The 19863-nt window shown below is 32.0% G+C and overlaps 1 protein-coding gene across 1 annotated transcript in view; it reads left to right on the top strand.

Moving 5' to 3' along the window:
* LOC107443626 (phosphatidylinositol 5-phosphate 4-kinase type-2 alpha) overlaps positions 1-19863 on the top strand; it is a 38428-nt gene that overhangs the window by 8044 nt on the left and 10521 nt on the right. The window contains exon 2 of the mRNA XM_016057558.3: positions 17239-17336. Within this exon, the coding sequence (XP_015913044.1) occupies positions 17239-17336 (98 nt within the window). The remainder of the gene's footprint in view (positions 1-17238; positions 17337-19863) is intronic.

The following is a 19863-nucleotide window of genomic DNA, read 5'->3' on the forward strand; positions in this document are numbered from 1 at the left end:
CAGGGGTCTGTCTAGGTTTTTCTGAGAGGTACCTATTTTGTGAAAATTTAGATATAATTTGTGAAAAATTAAAAATTATATTTAAAAATCCAACACAAAAATATGGCAAGAATATGGATTTACCATGTCTTAAGGAATACAAAAATAAAATTTTAAGAAAAAGTATTTTGTGAAACTACCGTTTTTCCTAAAATTAAATTTGTGAAACTACCGTTTTTACTAAAGTTGAATTTGTGAAGGTACCGCTAAACGGTAGTAAATTCGGTCTGGACAGACCCCTGAAGAGACAAATAACCTAAATATTTTAAGAGTTATTAAATTTTTTTAAAAAAATCGCCAATTTGGCAACATTTTTTCGCCTAGATGAAAATGATCAAAATGACTGCCTTATTCTCAATTCTTTGCAAATTTTTATGAGCACAGATAATGCAGCATTGGAGTAAGTTTTTAAATAATAAAAAATTTAGATCACAAAAACTTTTCATTTTCTTAAAATTGTGGCTTTTTCCGATATTGACGTTTTGCGCCAATTTTCAAGATAAGCGTAGGCGGCCCTGGGCTTAGGTTGCAAACTCACAGCAGTTATAAAAGTAGCTTATTCGCAAAAAAGCATTATTTCATATTACGACGGAGCCTTCGAATAACAGCCTTAAAGAACTTTTTTTAAAAAATATTTGGGGAGGCAAATTACATTTAATGAATACACTACTACATTGATGTATGTGAATTGTTAAAAAATTCGCCTTCCACATTAATCTCCCACAAATTAAGTTCTGAAGGATCAAAATGTTGAATGGAGACAGTTTGCATTTTAATAAAAATTTTGTTTAGAGTCTCTTTCTACATTAATGTACTTTTATTATTAAACAATTTTGGAAAGAAAAAAGGAATAAGTGACCAGTTGTTTAATTTTGGTCGCCACTTTTTTTTTGACTCGCCACGTGGCGAATGGTTATTTTCAGGTCTAAAAATAAAGTATACTGTTAAGTATAACTTCCTCCTTTTTAAAAATCACTAATGATAATCGGCAGCAAACATCCATTATCCTGTCAGCTTACTGACTACAAGTGCTTCCAGACATTAATTATCACTTCATTCAACTTTATATGCTATTGTGAAACTAATTAATATCACTTGAGATAATTATTCAGCGTTGCCTAATGGATCGATTACATTTATTTCAGATTCTATTATGGCAATACTTTTTTTATTACCTTGCAATTCATTTTCAAAAATGGCGTTCGTTAATTCGAATCGTTTATCAGATTTAAAAATAAATAAATGAAATGTTTTGAGATATCATTTTAAATCTTTTGCTACATTTTGTTTTAATAATAATTCTGTGCGAATAAAAATTCTGTTTTCCAGAATGTGATGCGAATAAAAATTCTGTTTTCCAGAATGTGATGAGAATAAAAAATTTTTCTCCCCAGAATGTGATGAGAATAAAAATTCTGTTTTCCAGAATATGATGCGAATAAAATTCTGTTTTCCAGAATGTGATGCGAATAAAAATTCTGTTTTCCAGAATGTGATGCGAATAAAAATTTTTTTCCCCAGAATGTGATGAGAATAAAAATTCTGTTTTCCAGAATGTGATGCGAATAAAAATTCAGTTTTCCAGAGTGTGATGCGAATAAAAATTCTGTTTTCCAGAATGTGATGCGAATAAAAAAATTTTTTCCCCAGAATGTGATGAGAATAAAAATTCTGTTTTCCAGAATGTGATGCGAATAAAATTCTGTTTTCCAGAATGTGATGCGAATTAAAATTCTGTTTTCCAGAATGTGATGCGAATAAAAATTCAGTTTTCCAGAATGTGATGCGAATGAAAATTCTGTTTTCCAGAGTCTCTTTCTATATTGATATACTGTATCATTAAATGATTTTTAAAAAAAGCGATGGGAGAAAGTGACCAGTAATTAGTTTAAGTCGCCACTTTTTTTGTTGATTTGCCACATGGCGAGTTGTTATTTTTCAGGTCTATTTTTCTCGGAGACAGAAAAGTAATTCCCACCTAGAAATTAAAGAGTAAATAACTAAATTCAAGAATAGAGAATTATGTACGTTTTTCTGATAACTGTTATCATAGTTTCTATCAGCTCTTTTTTGAATATTCTAATTTAGCTTATTTTATTCATTTTCAGCATATGCACACACTAACAACAAATTCATAATTTAAAATATTTTATTCTTCACATTTTATTTCATAGCCGGCGTTGAACAACCGACCCAAATCTGAGTTTACGACTATTATAATTCAACTTCGTAGATTTTTTTTAAAAACTCGACCCAGAAGACAAGGGGAACTCCTGGATTGAGCATCAAGAAAAACTAGCATTCATGGAGGACTTTATGATGGAACTAATTCCCATTTGCTCTACATGAAGAGGAAAACCACGAATTGTGCTGGCTACGGTTAGCCAGACGGCAAGGGGATTCTTACCCATGTTCCGTTTACCACAGAGGATATTTTAGTCATCACTGTGGTCAGTACGAGTTGGGAGCTGAATTGCTATTAACCAGCCACTCCTGGGATTCGAACCTTGTTACCTAATTGGGAGGTGGTGTTCTATCCCCAGAGCTACAGTGCGTCCATTCTTCGCATTAAATATTTTCCAAATAATATTTTTTGTTAGCATATTCATAGCTGTAATGAATATTTTTTTTATAATGCCAAGTTTCTTTAAAAGAAGTATGATATTTTAGGGTTCCGTAGCCGATTTAAAATATTCTATTCTTCACATTTTATTTCATATTTGAACAGCCAACCCAAATCTGAGCTTACGACTGTTATAGTTCAACTTTGTAGGTTTTTTTTAACTCAAATAAAAATTAGAAAAAAATTGTCGAAAAAAATTAGGAACCGCTGATTAAAGCAGTAGATGCAAACAACTTGGAGGACGAAATATTGAAACATACTATCTCACTGAATTTTAGAATTTCTTAAGCAACCGTGATAAGAACAGCGCAAATATTTAAATTATAAATCGAACATTTAACAAACAACCTAATTACAAATTTGTCGTTTATAAGTAATGAGATTGGTGCATGGATGAGCCGCTTAATTTGACTGTCTCACTCTAAACCCAAAAGCATTCCAAAGGTCAAGAAAGTGATGTTGGCACTTGTTATAAAATTTATTCGATTCAAATCTCTCGGTCATTTGTCATTTTTAAGATCGGCGTGTCTTCAGATTCGTGTGAGGCGTGGTCTCGTGATGATCTTCACAGGGGCAGATTGCCAGGTGTGGGTACATACCTGTACTCAAACTTGAGCTTAGACTTTCAAAAATCGATGGTCGTTTTTTTTTTTCTCTTTGAAAAACACCTCTTCCATATTTCCCGGGAGATTTTTGCTTTCATTCCGGGAGATTTTCACGGATTCTATTGCTTGTTCTCTTTCGGTGCGGTAATGTTAATTTTAGACTTCGCACTCCCTTGGATAATTTCTTTGGCACCATTAGAGAACTTAACCGATTCAAGACATTGGTTATTATTTCATTAAATGTGGCTAATAATTTATGAAAACCAGGGCTGGGTTTTTGGCGTCAAAAACTGGTTTTTGACATGACAGTGGTAAAAACCGTGTTTTTACCGGTAAAAACTGTCAAAAACCTACTGTTTTCTTAAATTTATGGCATATAGCGGACAATATATTATTTTCACATAATTGCCCTTATAAATGAATGTTGTAAATGATTGCTATTGATTTTGCAACTATATACATGTATTCTTATAGAAGGATATACATTCATACAGAAATATTGTAATATACTTATTGAAAATAGTGATACTTACTTTTATCATTATAGCTTGATTTGCAAAGGATTCAAAATTTTGCACTTCTTAATTGTTAGAAATAAACAAACAAACAAAAAAGCTTGGAACTATTAATAAATTCAAGAACTAAAAAGAAGAATTTAAAATTTGGCATTTCTTAAATATTAGAAATAAGCTAAACAAAACTTTCAAAACTTGTAACTACTAACAAACTCTAAGTCAAGAATGACTTGACATTCTTCAGTAATGTAATATGCCAAACAAAATGATGCTTGGAAATGTTGAAAATTTTGTTTAGTATCCTAATATTTTACTTCAAATAGTATGTTTTGATATAAACATGTTGGGAAAATGCAAGAATCTGTTCTTAAATATCTTTTAACTTTTTTTCTAATTTTATTGCCCAAAATTTATTTAATTTTAAATTATAAGCAGTTAAACTCAAATAAAAATATAATTTTACCTAAACTATGTGGGTTTTTGACATGACGGTAAAAACCATGGTAATAACCGGTAAAAACCGTCATGTGTCAAAAACTTGCCAGCCCTGATGAAAACGTTTTGTGGAATTTTAGAAGAGCTTATGATGGTATTTTACATTTTGTATAATGCGTCTTGTAATCACCTCTCTCACTTTACGAAAAAATTTCAAAATATTAATTGTCAAATTTGAGGTAGAAAAGCGTGCATATCAAAGGTCTTAAATTGACTTTTAAACAAGGAAGAAACAAACACGCTATCAAGATCTGTCGTATCAATCGAGATAAAGATAAGATAAGAAGTAAAATCAATTTTATGCCCTATGAAACTTTAAGACGTTTCTATTAATCGCACGTCAATTCTTTCAAGCTGGTCCCACCTTCCTCTGTAGTGATTCGTTAAATTTCGATATCTTTTTTGTTTTTTCACCTCCTAATGAGCATAATTTTTTTGCTTTAATTTTAACCAGAATTCTAAAAATGTGTATTAAGGTCAGTCAATACGATACATATTGCATAAAATTTCTTTTCTCAGGTATTGCAGCTTCATTCTCTTATGTTCTTCCTTAGACTGTTTATTACTCGTTGATTGACAGACACTACACTACGATTTATGCTGCCATGGTGTTCTCTAAACATAGCTCTTACCATGTATTTTAAAGATTTCGTTGAAAATAAACTTACAATCACCTCTGTATAAGATTCCATACCCAGTTCGCACCTACCACAGTGCTGACGTAAAATATCCTCAGTGGTATATGGATCATGGGTTAGAGTCCCCTTTCCGTCAGGCTAACCGTGTGAGGTTTTCCTCTTCAAGTAACCCAATCACCTCTAGGGTGAGGGTTAGTTCCATCAAAAAGTCCCCCTCGAAGGCAAATATCTCCTTATACTTGATCCAGGAGTTCCCTTGTCTTCTGAATTGGGTTCAAAATTGCAAGGCTATGGAGTTGAACATTAGTAGCAGTAAGCGCTAAATTGGGTCGACTGTTCAACGACGGTTATAAAATAAAATAAAACAAAAATCCCCTCTGTATTGCCGTTGTGGAGCAGGGGATAGAGTGCTCGCTGCCCTTTGAGATGACCCAGGTTCGAATCCCAGAGTTTGTTGGTCGATACAACCTCTGCATCCTGCTCGCACCAACCACAGTGCTGACGTAAAATATCCTCAGTGGTAGACGGATCATGGGTTAGTCCCCTTACCGTCAGGCTAACCGTGGGAGTTTTTCATGGTTTTCCCCTCCATATAACCCAAATGCTGGCTAGTTCTATCAAAAAGTTTCCCACGAAGGCTAGCTTGTCACAAGGCTTTAACCAGATGTCCCCTTGTCTTCTGCGTTCTGGGTTGGATTCAAAATTACTAGGCTATGTAATTTAACTTAGAATTGGGTCAGCTGTTCAACGCCGGTTGTAAAATAAATTAAAATCACCTCTATAATGAATGTGATAAACTAAATGTTAGTAGCAAAATCCAAAATTTAAAATAAAAAAAGACATTTTACATTGTTATAAATTATATAACTTATTAATATTTATTATTTCTAACTATTACTCTTTAGAAAACTTTTGTTTCCTTACGAAAGTACAAAAAAGGGGACCCACAGTAATGTTTAGTGTTTGATATTTTTATTTGAATGCACAAACTTGAGACTTTTAAATATTTCCTACAAAAAATTGAAAACAATTTATTTTCGTATTGAAAATAAATTTAAAAGAAAAAAAAATTGTGATCGTCGCAAGATGATCACAGCTTACCCATAGGCAAAATGGTTGTAGTTTAATTTTTTTTGGAAAAGAAATTTTATTGTGTTTTCATCTTGGACATCTTTTAACTGTTAATCCTGAACTGCTCGTTACACTATTTCGCTGACATATTTACAGACATGTCAACTTGCTCCGGACAGCAAATATATATTTTAAAGTGGTAGTTTATCAATTGTGATTCTTGGTTTAATAAATTCAATTTAGTAGATTTTTATCCACCACTATTTCTAAATAATTCGTAGGCTTATATCATTCACCACTTTATAGTACTTTATGTCATGTAATACCTTTTGAAAAGCAAACAAAAATAGTCAAGAATTTGTAACATTTACTTCGTAGTTATTTACCGTTATTTTAATTATTTTGGCGTGTCCGGAGCAGTAGGCATCTCTGTATTTAAATGCAGCTCTGACACATTCTGTGTAAATTCTTTTGATGACTGCATAGACATTGAACAGCCAATCGAGATCAATATTAACATTTTCGGATTGGTACAATGGTGTTTGATGCAGATTGTAATCTGCATCATACACCCGTTTGGGATTCACAAGTTCATACATGAAATATGATTTGAAAACTAGGCTTTTTTTTCAATTTTACATAATGGGAATGAACCATTTATATTTAGTGGAAGACAGTCTACGGTCTTGTGCAAGTTATTGGGTACGTTGACAATGGATCCTTTTATCCTGAACAGGTAATCAACACCCAGTTCTCGTATTTGCATGAAGGAGTTCGGAGAGTCACCGTTCGCTCTTCGGTAGGGTTCAATTCTTTCAACCACTTTGGTACTTTTGTGAGGGACGAGCTTCATGCTTGCGTTTGCGAACAGAATCCTTTCGTTTTTCCGTTTATGTGTAACGCTTAAGGTATTCCCGTCTACGCGCTTTGGCTTTTTCAGCCTCGGTAAGTTTAGGCCTTGGCATCGTTTTTTTCTTGCTTCAACTCTAACCTTTGGGACTGTTTCAATGAGTTTGGACCCTCTTTATTTGTGATCCAGTGATCCAGTGATTTACTGTGATCCAGTTCGAACTGTAGGTTAGAATTTCTGATTCTTAATTAAAACAATAAAAACAAAAATATCGTTCAAATGATGAAATTCTCTTTTGTTCACCACTCAAGAAATATTTATGGGATCTGTCTGGTCCCACATCTTAAAAATAAACTCACCAACTTAATGCATAACAAAACTAAAAGTGAAAAAAAAAAAGAATTCTAAAAAAAAATATCAAACAGCAACGTTGCCATAGCAACGCATGCGCACTGTTTACTATTACTTTTGATTATTGTAGTTGAAAAGTGCGGACGCCATGGAATCCAAAACAAAACCCATTTTGCCAATGGGTAAAAAGTAATAAATTCTTCTTCAAAAAGATAAGATCGAATTAAAATTAATCTCTATCTTAATCTCTCTCGTATTCTAATTTTTAATAAATGGAAATTAATGGAAACGAATTTCATACTTTCAGTTTGAAACTTAAGAATCTGAAGTTAGAAAACACTAACGACCTCGAACTTCTAAGTTCGATTAATAAATCTAAGTTCGAGGTAGTTAGTGTTTTCTAGTATTGAAAGTAAAATGTTATGCAGGTTAATTGGATGCAATTGATCAGCATATTCTTAAGAATACACGAAACGAATATTGCAAAATCCAATTATTGATGTAATTAGACTAGTCGTCCTATTACTACATTTGTCGGATATGTCAATTGCTGAGAATGAATAAGGATTTGAATTCTATTCCGTACACATGGCGAAACTTCCTTCCTTTTTATGTAATTGTTTTAAAGGAAATATTTTTTACTCTTTTTATTAGTAAATTTGTTAAGCGTTTATTTATTTTGAAGAAATATACTTCACTTTTTGTAATAACTAGTAATTAGGATAAAATAAAAAGGAAATTAAATTTTGACACGGTGGGATAATTCCATATATGGAATTTAGTGTCATTTGGCATCGAAAACGACTAATTATGTTATTAATTTGTCTAAAATTGCAATATTTTTTATTACTGTAATATTTTTATTTCGAATTTTTTTTTAAATTTAAATTTATTGAAAATGTAAAGATTTTACATCACATGTTTCGAAGTAGTTGTGTTATTGTATCACAAGCAATATTATTATTTTACTTTTATTTATTATTTTTTTCTTTAAGGAAACGTTTCAATAAAAGTTTTGTGTTCTGCGGTTATCATATAATTTGACCCAAATACCTTTACCAATTATACTTAAGTCTAAATTTATCAATTATAATAAAGTTGAAAATTTTTCAAATTTTACATTGTCGTTTGGCATAATATTTATTTATCTAAATATTACATTTATTTATTGTTAATTTATATCCCCACAAAAATTGGAATTTTTTGAACTATCAGTTATTTCTGCTATTATTAAGCTAGCAGGTCTTTTTTTTTATTTTACGATCAATACTTTATCCAGGAGTTCCCTTGTCTTCTGGATTGAGTTCAAAATTACAAGGCTACGTAATTGAACATTAGTAGTCGTAAACACAAAAATTGGGTCAGCTGTTCAACAACGGTTATAATTATAATATGAAGTACTTATCTTCTTCCTCTGCTCCACTGCAGCTTTCGTGGGCCCACAAGAACACTTTCCACATTCGATTAATCCCTCTTCCCTTTTTGCAGTTTGAAAAATATATCGTTGCAACATTAACAATCAACATCTAATGTGTTTTTATCATCTTTATTCGAAGAAAAATCGACCTGGAGCTTAGTTTTTTTTATTTTATTTTTATTAATTTTTTATATAAATTTATTTTATATTGGTTCTTATACATTTCTTTTTGATAAATTTGTTTTGTTATTTATGAGTTCTTCATACATTTATCTTTTTAATCATTTTTTTTTCTAGTTTCATCTATTTTCATTAGTTTTTTAGTCACTTCAAAACAACTTTCTCTTCCTTGACAGCATGTTCTTTTTTGTTTCGTTCTGCCGATATTCTAAATCGGCTTGATATCGTGACCATACTATGGGCCATATTCAATTGTGCCATATCCGAGTCATATCCTCTGGGCGAGGGGGAAGAGGTTACAGCTGTCCCGGACGTCAGTCTCACTGAGGCTCCGAATACCTTAAAAATAATTAAGAATAAATTCTAGAGATAAATCTTTTTTCTTTCTTTCAAATTTATTTGCTAATAGTTTACTTAGTTTTTATTATTTTCAATAAATTGGCGCGATATATTGAATGAAATTTTTTCTCTCGATAAAATGCTATCATTCATTAAAAAAAAAAACGATAAACACAATAACATCTAAGTGTAATAGAAACTACATTAATTACGTATGTTAAATTTAACAGTTGTTGAATTGTGTTGAACAGTATGTTGAATTCAACTGAATCGAATAAAATTTTATGAAGTTACTTAAAAATCACTATTACTACATTTTATTTAAAAACAAACAAGCAAATGCCAAAACAAAACAAATTACGATTGATTCAAGTTTTAACATTATCTAAAATTTTAAGTTATTCCATAAAGCCGTCTTTAAAGTCCGACACCATATTGTAAGGGGTGCGAAAACTGAGTTTATCCCCGGTTGCTGTAAATCTTAGCTACGCCTCTACCCCGTGATAGTCTGGTTGGTAGGACGCTGGGCCCGTGTTCGTGCGATCGTTAGTTCGAATCTCCGAATCCCCCCCCCCCGAATACCCGTGCTATGAATGGTGACTGGTATCCGTTAAATCTGTCGGGGTATTAAAGTCTTCCGAGTTCTCTAAACCTCTGGGGTATTTGGAGATATGCCGTTCTCTGATTTAGGTCAAATTTACGATATGTGGATGAATGAATTGAGTATGAATGGGTCCTCTCTGTAAAACTGGCTGTGACGTGTGTGTGGCTCAAATCGTATTTTTATCCATAGATGGCGCCACTGAAAAACTACAAACGCGCCATCTGCCTTAAAAATTTCAGCAAGCCAAGGGCACCAACTGTAATAACTAATAAAGTTTAAAAACAAAAGAATATTGGAGATGGCACAGTAAATAAATAAAAAAAATGCTTATTTATACACACACCATAAATTTAACAACAATAACTCGCCAAAATTTCTGCTCCTCTTTACCTAGTAATATGTATAATTTTAAGTTTGTCCACTAAAAAGCAAAACTAATTTTGCCGGAATAGCGGTACCCGGTCCCTGATTTACAATCCAGAGATCTGTAACGTCTCTTTCTCTTTTGGAGATTTTTATCTTTGCTGTAATTGGTTCCAATTATAATAGAAGTTTTTATTTATCTTAAAATGTGATACCTGAACTAAAACAATATCAATAATCAAGATTTTTTTTTTTTACAAAAATATTAGTTTGGGGAAGCGGATCGTTAAACATCGCTGAATTCGAAAATCGCCTATTTAGTAAAAACATATGGCTGTCTGTTCCCAAAATGAGTGCGAACTGTTTTAACTCACTCGTTAGCCTCTTGCCTTAAATCATACACCAAACCTCAGTTAATCTGTTCGGTTGTTTGCGTAATAAATTTATCCGAATTTTTTCAGGAGGAAGACTCTCCGAGCTTTCCTGGCAGAGTCTCAGCCGTTCTTACGGCCTTTAAGTTAGTTCTATGGCCTTGACGTCGAACTGACATTCTCACTTCCTTTCATTAATTCTTCCTTTCTCTCAATTATTGTTCTTTTCCGATGCCCCCCCCTCCCTCCTGTTCTTTCGTCGTCATTCCTTTGGATTGGAAAAGTTATCTACTTCAGTAGTTGTTGCGTGTGCTGGTGTGATTTCAAGCACACGAATGATCCTCATTGTTAAAATATTGTGTCTGGTTTCGTCGCTATAAATCATCTCTGTGCCGAGATTGCTTTAAATGGCAAAACGATAAATTTGACCATACAATTGCACGTTGTAATGTGTTGCGAATGAGGAAGAAATTGTTATGTTTGTTCGTTGCTATATTCCATTGACTTTTGTTTACTTGATTTATAGATATTTATAGTCGGTGCGTGTTAATATAAAATTGCGTTATAGTAGTTAAGCGTCTTCTACCTCGGAAAATTAAAGCAGCTTCAAAAAAATATTTAGATATTTTGTTCAGAAGCACTGCTTACATCTCCCTTCCCTTTTTATTATACGCAAGAGGCTGTTATAATAGGTGTTTTGCTGTTATTTGTTATTATAGGTGGCAGCAGGTTGTAAAGTGTAGTGGTCAGTGAGGTTACCAACCTCAATCGTTGGGTTTTAAAGATAAATGCAGTTTCCCCGCCCTCGGGATATTTTAATGGGTAAAATCCAGGTGTACGGAGCGGCCTTAGAGCGTTTTTTTTATTTGAAAATTGTCACTAAAACCTACAGAAAGCTTGATTATTTGGATTGATTACTTAAAAATGAAAGCCGGGATAGCCTAGCTGGCAGGGCGCTGGACTCACGTTTGTGAGAACGGGGGCTCGAATCTAGCCGGCCGAAGACTCCACGTGTAGTAAATGGCGACTGATGCGCGTTAAATCTGTCGGGTCACAAAGTCCTCCAAGTCCCCATAACAAATCAATACGCCTAGGGGGTACTGAATTGGAGATTGATCGTTCAGGTCAAATTTACGATCTGTGGACGAGAGAATGGATGTATGAATGGGTCCGCCCTATAGGCGGGTGTGACGTATGGGTGTGGCAGAAGTCGAATTCTTGTCCAGGGATGGCGCCACTGGAAAACAAGAACAATCGCACCCCACCGCCTTAATAGAAGACGACAATAACTTAAAAATGAAAGCGAGGTTTAATTAAAAAAGGTACGATATAGTAATGCATGCAAAAACGAAATTTTGAGTTATGCAATCATGTTTGGAAGAAAAATTATTTTCTTGATGGGAGGGAGAAATCCATGTGTTCTCTTTCCTTGTTCCCTTTTTTTTTTTGTGCGTTGCGTGTGTGTGATTTAGACCAGCGGTTCCCAAATTTTTTCGGTACTGGAGCCTTAAAAAGATAGCTTCTTTCAGTAAAATTTCGGCTTCCCTCCCCTTCTTTTTCTTAAAGCTTTTTAGCAGCTGTTAAAGCTTTTTAGCACCTAGGAAAACAAAAGAAATTTATTTAGAGTACTTTATTATGAAGAAAGAATTTTATTAATTGCTTCATCAATAACAGGCAGTTGAGTTCATAGGTCTACAGCTCCCCTCTCGTTTTTTTTNTTTTTTTTTTTCTGTGTGTGTGTGATCATTTAGACCAGTGGTTCCATATATTTTCGATAAAGGAACCCTAAAAACAACTTTTTTTAGTGGGACCTCGAAATTTTTTTTCTTTAAAAAAAAGCTTTGTAGCATCTGCGATTATACTAAAAAAAAAGGGGAAAGAAATTAATTTAGTAACATTTATTGTGAAGAAAGAATTTTATTAATTGCTTCATCAATAAGAGGCAGTGTCGAATTCATAGGTCTATAGGTGTTTTTGTCTAGCCTTTTTGTCTAGTAGTTTCTCTGCATAGTGTCTGCATAAATCGAATCGTCTAAAATAAGTTGAATTAGGGTTTTAAAAATGAACAGTTAGAATGGTTATCGGAGAAAAATAATTCTTTATGATTGAATTTGATTATTTTATTTTGAGTTTTAAAAGTTCAGTGAGAAATCCTCTTACAATAATAGTCTAAATAATAGTTAAAGAATTTTTTAAAAAATTTTTTCATTGAATAATTTTATGAAAATAACCGAAATAATAAATAAAAAATAGATTATTGGTTGGCCTATTAAAAATTTCAAAAATAATTACTACGTAATAAACAAAAATAATCGAAAATAAATTCAAAGTGTCCTAACTCACGGAACCCTAGCGCTCCGTGGAACACCTTTTGGGAACCGCTGATTTAGACCCCATTTCTAACCCCACTGATACTTATTACCTTGCGTACGCTATAAGTTCCTCCCCGCTCTTGTTTCTATTTTCGTTAAATTATTTTTCTACCTTGCACCATTAAATTTTATGTTCAATCGAATCGTTATATTTATATGTGTACCTTATTTAAGAAATGCCTATAGTTAGTAAGTATTTAGTAAATTCAGTATTGAAGTAATATACTAAATATATATCCGTTGTAAATGTTCACAATACTTGGAAAATGTGAGACTGCGAATAAAATTCGTTATTTAACGTTTAAACGATAAAGGCATTTTATCTCTGCAGATTATCTGCTGCCAAATGTAAGTAAATGAAAATGACATTCATGTGTGACAATTCCAACTTTTGGAACATTTTATGAACATTCTACTTAAAAAATTTATCTTATTGGTACAACACTTCAGTTGATAAGCTTACACGATTCAGTTTCAATGTGACTACTTTATCTTGTGATACTCAATAAAAATAGCGATAAAAAATATACTGATGTTTTGTCCGTTAACCATTACACCCCGCAAAAAAATATTTTTGACGTTTTATGCTGTGTGCCCTGACACTGTTTTGCATTTGATCTAAAATTTTAAACCCCTCTGGTACCGCAACAACGTATTCTTTGGCATGTAGTAAAAACTTTGATGTGTTATGCTTAAAAAGGATCATTAAAGATAATCTTTTTAGTAACACGACAAATTTAATATAACAGAATAAAAGTACAAAAAGTAAAAATCACGTACACACATTTCACTACTCATACCAAAAATCTCTTAAATGGAAAACAGTTTTTGTACGTTTTTCCTTCCCGGGGGGGGGGCAGTCTAATCGTTTTCTCTGCTACCAAGTGAAACCTTTTCAAAATAATTTTTAAAACTCCTTTTGGAATCAGCATCACAAACTCAGAGTTAATCGCGGTTTTAATAAAAATTCTTGGGGCTTATAAGTTTTTTAGAAAATTAGTTTTCTTTCCAGGGCTACAAAAAAAAAGTTTTTGTTACTATACTTGCTACATAAATTAGTATTTTTTTAAACATAAATTTGCATTTTAATGAGATTTTTCTAAAAAGCCAAACTGTTATCACGGTTTTTAAATCGAGGAAAATTATTTTTGATTGCGCTCCGTCAATCCCCCCCCCCTCCCTAGTTAAAGTTTTACCAAAATTTGCCTGTACCGCAGTGGACAGATCGTAAAGACACAGTTCCCGTCTAACAGTGAAGTCGTGCCTGACTGGCTGCGGTCAGTATGCGGGTGGGACCCCACTTTGATCAGCTTGCGTAGGGACCGAGGGTGCGCGGAATCGGTCCTCGTTAAACTGTTCTACCGTGAAGTGCTTGACTTCGCACGCAGGTCGTCGGGCTACCAAAGCAGGGAGGCCATCCTCTCTGCAGATGATCAAAATTGCAAAGGCGTTTCTTCAGATCATCCTCAGGGATGTTTCCCAGACAGTCACCAATAGCCATTGTGCAGTTCTAGTGCGACGTAAATAAAGTACCTGCCTACCTACCAAAATTTGCTTACGTTAGAATCCCCTTGCGTCGGGCTTACCGTGAAGGTTTTTTGAAAACTTCAGTTTTAGTCAAATTTTTTTATTTTTTGTTCAATTTTGTTTTCATTTTTTACAATTGTTTTCTAAAGAAAAAAGACAAAAAAAAACTTTTTTTTTTAAAATTAAATATAGGAAACATCAGAATAGTTTTTTTTTATTTTTTATAAATTATATCGAAATCTGTACATTCGTAGAAATCTAAGTTTTTTTGCATTTTATTTTATTATTATTATTATTATTTTGCCTTATCTCTTAATGAAAATGTTCTGAATTCTTAGCTTTTCTATTTAAGTTTAAACACTGAAGTTTTTTCACTGAAGGCACTATATATTTTAACTATATAACAGGTGGGCTGAAAAGTTCGTAGGCTGACACATAGATAGCGCTACTATTTTTAAATCCATAAGATTTTTAATTAGTTCTAACTTTCGAAAGACACGTGTATAAATTTGACAGCTGTCGGACTATTAGTTTGTGAGATATAGTATTTTTAGTGAAGCAACTTCTGTTAGTTTGAAAACAATGGATAAAAAGGAATTTCGTGTGTTAATAAAGCATTGCTTTTTAGCGAAAAAAAATACTGCTGAAGCCAAGACTTGGCTTGATAAACATTATTCGGACTCTGCACCAGGAAAATCAACAGTTGAGAAGTGGTTTGCTAAGTTTAAACGAGGCGAAATGAGCACCGACGACGATGCACGCAGTGGACGCCCCAAAGAGGCTGTTACCGACGAAAACATCAAAAAATTTCACAAAATAATTTTAGATAACCGTAAAGTGAAGTTGATAGAGATATCTAAGACTCTAAAGTTATCAAAGGAACGTGTTGGACATATCGTGAATGAATATTTGGGTATGCGAATGCTCCATGCAAAGTGGGTGCCGCGCGAGCTCACAATCGACCAAAGACAAAAACGAATTGATGATTCTGAGCTGTGTTTGAAACTGTTTAATCGTAAAAAACCCGAATTTATGCGTCGTTATGTGACAATGGATGAAACATGGCTCCATCATTTCACACCAGAGTCAAATCGACAGTCAGCCGAGTGGACTGCACGAGATGAACCAACTCCAAAACGAGGAAAGACGCAACAGTCAGCTGGCAAAGTTATGGCATCAGTATTTTGGGATGCGCATGGTATAATATTCATCGACTACCTTGAAAATCGAAAAACTATCAACAGCGACTATTACATAGCGTTATTGGAGGGTTTAAAGGACGAAATCGCAGAAAAACGACCCCATTTGAAGAAGAAAAAAGTGCTGTTTCGTCAAGACAATGCACCGTGTCACAAGTCAATGAAAACGATAGCAAAATTATATGAATTGGGGTTCGAATTGCTTCCGCATCCACCGTATTCTCCAGATCTGGCCCCCAGCGACTTTTTCCTGTTCTCAGACCTCAAGAGAATGCTCGCTGGAAAGAAATTTAGTACCAATGAAGAAATAATCGCTGAAACTAAGGCCTATTTTGAGGTGAAGGACAAATCATACTATAAAAATGGTATCGAAAAATTATATGACCGCTATAACCGCTGTATCGCCCTTGAAGGACACTATATTGAATAATAAAATAAAATCTTATCAAAAAATTTTTTTTTTCTATGTTAGCCTACGAACTTTTCAGCCCAACTGTTATATGATATGGTCCAAAATAGATTTTCACCACGTAAGACTAGAATTTTAAATAATGGTAGAAAATTCGATTAAAAGTGCATAGCTTAGAAGAAATTAAACTAATAATTTTTCGTTAAAAAGAATTCATCAAATTTATTCATTTTATTATTATTGCATGAAAAATGATAAATTTGATTTCCAGCACTTTTTACAGATAATAGAATACTTTTATGGTGTATTTCACTTTTAGTTTTATGAACAAACTTCCACAGTTTTGAAACAAAATTCTATTAGACTCAAATAGTAATAAAAATGTCCATCAGATTACTCGAATCAAATTTCTTACCCTTTTCAATAACTTGCATAAAAAATTATAAAGCTTGATTTTTAGCACTTTTTGCATTTAATAGGATACTTATATAGTGTATTTCTGTTTTTGTTTTAGAGTGTATTTTGGTCTTGAAACAGAATCCAATAGAATCTATTAAAATATTTATGCCTCATAAAACTGTCCAAAAGGTTTCTGGAATCAAATTTCTTATCTTTCTCATAATTTTTTTTTATTGTAATTAAAAATTCCAATCAACGGAAGTTAAACCAACTATACTTATACATATACAATCATTTTATAAAGACATACAAACAGAAAGAAAAAAACCTATATGTCAAATTTTATATAATTTTGAGTAATAAAATTATTCCAAATGATTCCCAATATATTAAAAACTGGGTCTCAAGAGATTACTCGGTTAAAAACTTTATTCGCTTCAAAAGTATACGAATTGAAAATAACAATCAGCATGTTTCAAACGCTCAAAAGCAGGCACCCATTTTCAAGACTTGCCTGGTGAGAATGAGAAGAAGCAAAAGTGATTTGAAATATAAAGCGCAAAGTTTAATTGCCAACAAAAAGTGGAAAAATGAAGATGAGAAACAAAACTATAAATACGATACTATAATACAAAACTATAATGTCGACTGTTATTTAAAATTTGTATATTTTTGAAGCGCATAAATTTTTTAATCAAATAATGTATTACCGCTTCAGTTTTTTAAGTTTGTTTATTTAATAGGTATCTTAAAATTGCAAATTTTATTGCAAGAACAAATATTTTCCTTGATAATTTGATATTTCTATTTTTTGTTGAATTTATGATGCGTCAAATGAATAAAACAACTGATGCATATAATTTTCTTACAGATAAGTGGCTTAACTCATGTTAATGTTCCAATAATGTTGATGCCTGATGATTTTAAAGCCTTCAGCAAAGTGAAAGTTGACAACCATTGTTTTAACAAGTCAGTATGCTGTTTTGATACTGTTCGTTGTTTAATTTAATACTTAAGTAAAAAGCTGCATTCATACGATATAGTAAAATTAGCTTTCATTTTACGACAAACTATTGTCATAAATTTTATTACCCAGAAGTGTTTAATTTTTTTTTATTTTTATCTTACAATAAAAGTTTAAAGTTAGTATACACTTGAATGTTTACTAGAAAATTGTTTGAGAATTGTGAGAATTGTTTTAAAGATCTAGGTTCTTTAACCACTTTTAGGCAGTGGTCGGAAAAACATTATTTTTGTAGTGGGAAGGAACTACAAACTTATCGAAATGTAGTCATTCTAAGCTTCAAATTTTTATGCCTTTCTCGACAACAAGAAATTTAAGAAATGTTAGGAAATTATCAAATATTTTCATTTTTGTTAAGTATTTAAAGCTTTTTTTATATTTTCTGTAAGGAATAAAGTTTAGTGGAAATTCCGAAGAAAATATGTTTCTTTCCATTGAAATAACATCAATGTTTCACAAGTGTACACTGTACCTCCTCATTTGAAGGTGCGGCTAATGTTATTATTCGTAATTAGTTATTATTCAGAATGGCTAGTTTAATATTAGTAAAACGTAATTCTTATTAATGCTCGGTCACATTGTCAACCACGGAAGGAAACAGCAAGTACAGTAGTTTTGTTTCTTTCATAGCTCTACTTTCAAACACTGATTTTAAGTGTATAGTTTGATTCTTTTAAGAAAGTATAATAATGCATCTAATGCTACTTTAGGTGGTACAATTATTTACATATATAATATGCTATGCTATGATATATGAGCCGCTCAGAAGCCAATGCGGTTAAGTCCATTTTTTGATATTTTCTGATTTTTGGAAATTTTGATGAAATAAATAATAATCTTCTTAGTTATTAAAGGATTTACTCGTTTTTTACTTTTTTCTAGGTTAGACAGCAATTTTTTTAATAGCTTTTGAATATATTATATAATAATTTCAGAAGCCATTGTGAATAAGTCCACCTTTTATCAATATTTTTTTACATAAGCTTTGAAATTAAAATTAAATTCTTCTTTCGATATTTGTTGGTAACACTGAAAAACAAGAAATTCATAGTAANATATTTTGAAAAACAATAAAACCAATTTCGATCCTACATATTTGTTTTTTCATTATTAGGCCAGAAATATAAATAGCAACCCTCGTATGCTATGCTATGATATATATGATATGATATATATTACAGAGCAAAATTTTTGTAAGTTGTGCACAATGTGAAAATTTTGCAATATTTTCTTTAAGCAATATGCAACCTATCTTTGGGAAAAAAGGATTTACAATGATAAATTTTTAAAAAATTATTATTTGTTGTTTTCGTCAGCTGAATATTTTCAATTAAGAAATACTGGAGTTATAAAGTAAGGCAACAATTATGCATTCATTTAAATAAATTTATTAAGAGAGAAAGGTATTTTAATAATATAAATACTTGCTTCAAAATAGAAGCCCATTTATGTAACAAGAGCTTATTTTCAAGACTTCAGGACTAGCGATTATTGAGAATGGGTGTCTTTTATTGAGTGCTTGTCAACTTTTTGCACCTTTATAATTTTTGAAGCAAGTGGCGTTCTTTATGTTATCAAGTGTGTTTTCCCGCTTTAATTTCTTATTGGAATTATTCAATTGAGAAAAATTTATTGTTTATTTCCGTCAAAAAGATAAAATGCTCTTAATGCTTAATTATGGTAAATAATTACAATTACTAATTGAAATCCTCTATCAGTGTGTCCCAATATTATTTACTTGAATTCGATTATTTTATTTTGAATTGAATAGCTTTATGGATATACTTATGGAATACCAGTACTTATGGAATGTTTTTCATCCTTTTCATAATTTATTCAACATATTCATTTTTAAATTTTTTTTAAAAATTTCGCTACTTTTTTTTAATTGGCATTTAACAGAAATAATTCATATAAACAACTTAAATATTATATAAGTTAAAGATTATTGATAGAATATAAATATTATTATTACTAGTTTACAAAAAACTTAACTCTCAGAACCCTAGGGTTCAATGGAACACCTTTTAGAATATGCTGATCTAGTGAATCAAAGAAAATAGGAAAACAAAGCTGCAATTGCCTTAGGCTATCCAAGGCCTGATTTATCATAAAGCCTGAAAGGCCTAGACCTTATCATCCTACTTTTCTGGAGTCCAACAAATGTTACAAAAAATTTTTTTGTGAGTTTTCTCTTAAAAATTGTCTACTATTTGTATGTGTTAACAAAATTGAATCAAATATACACAAGCATTCAATTTATTAATATGCTAATATATCATCATAATTTACTTATGTTATAAATAATTTAAAAGCCTTTAGTAAAAAAGAAAAAGAAAAAAAAGAAACATGTAAATTTGGTTTTAAGTTGCGACTATTGGGACCATTATCAAGTTGTGACCCTTGGCGATTCTCTGCCTACAACCCCCTAGATCAGGCCCTGATGGCTATGAAATCTTATTCTTTTCTGCA

This window comes from Parasteatoda tepidariorum, chromosome 8 (assembly GCF_043381705.1).
Source record: "Parasteatoda tepidariorum isolate YZ-2023 chromosome 8, CAS_Ptep_4.0, whole genome shotgun sequence".
NCBI lineage: Eukaryota > Metazoa > Arthropoda > Arachnida > Araneae > Theridiidae > Parasteatoda > Parasteatoda tepidariorum.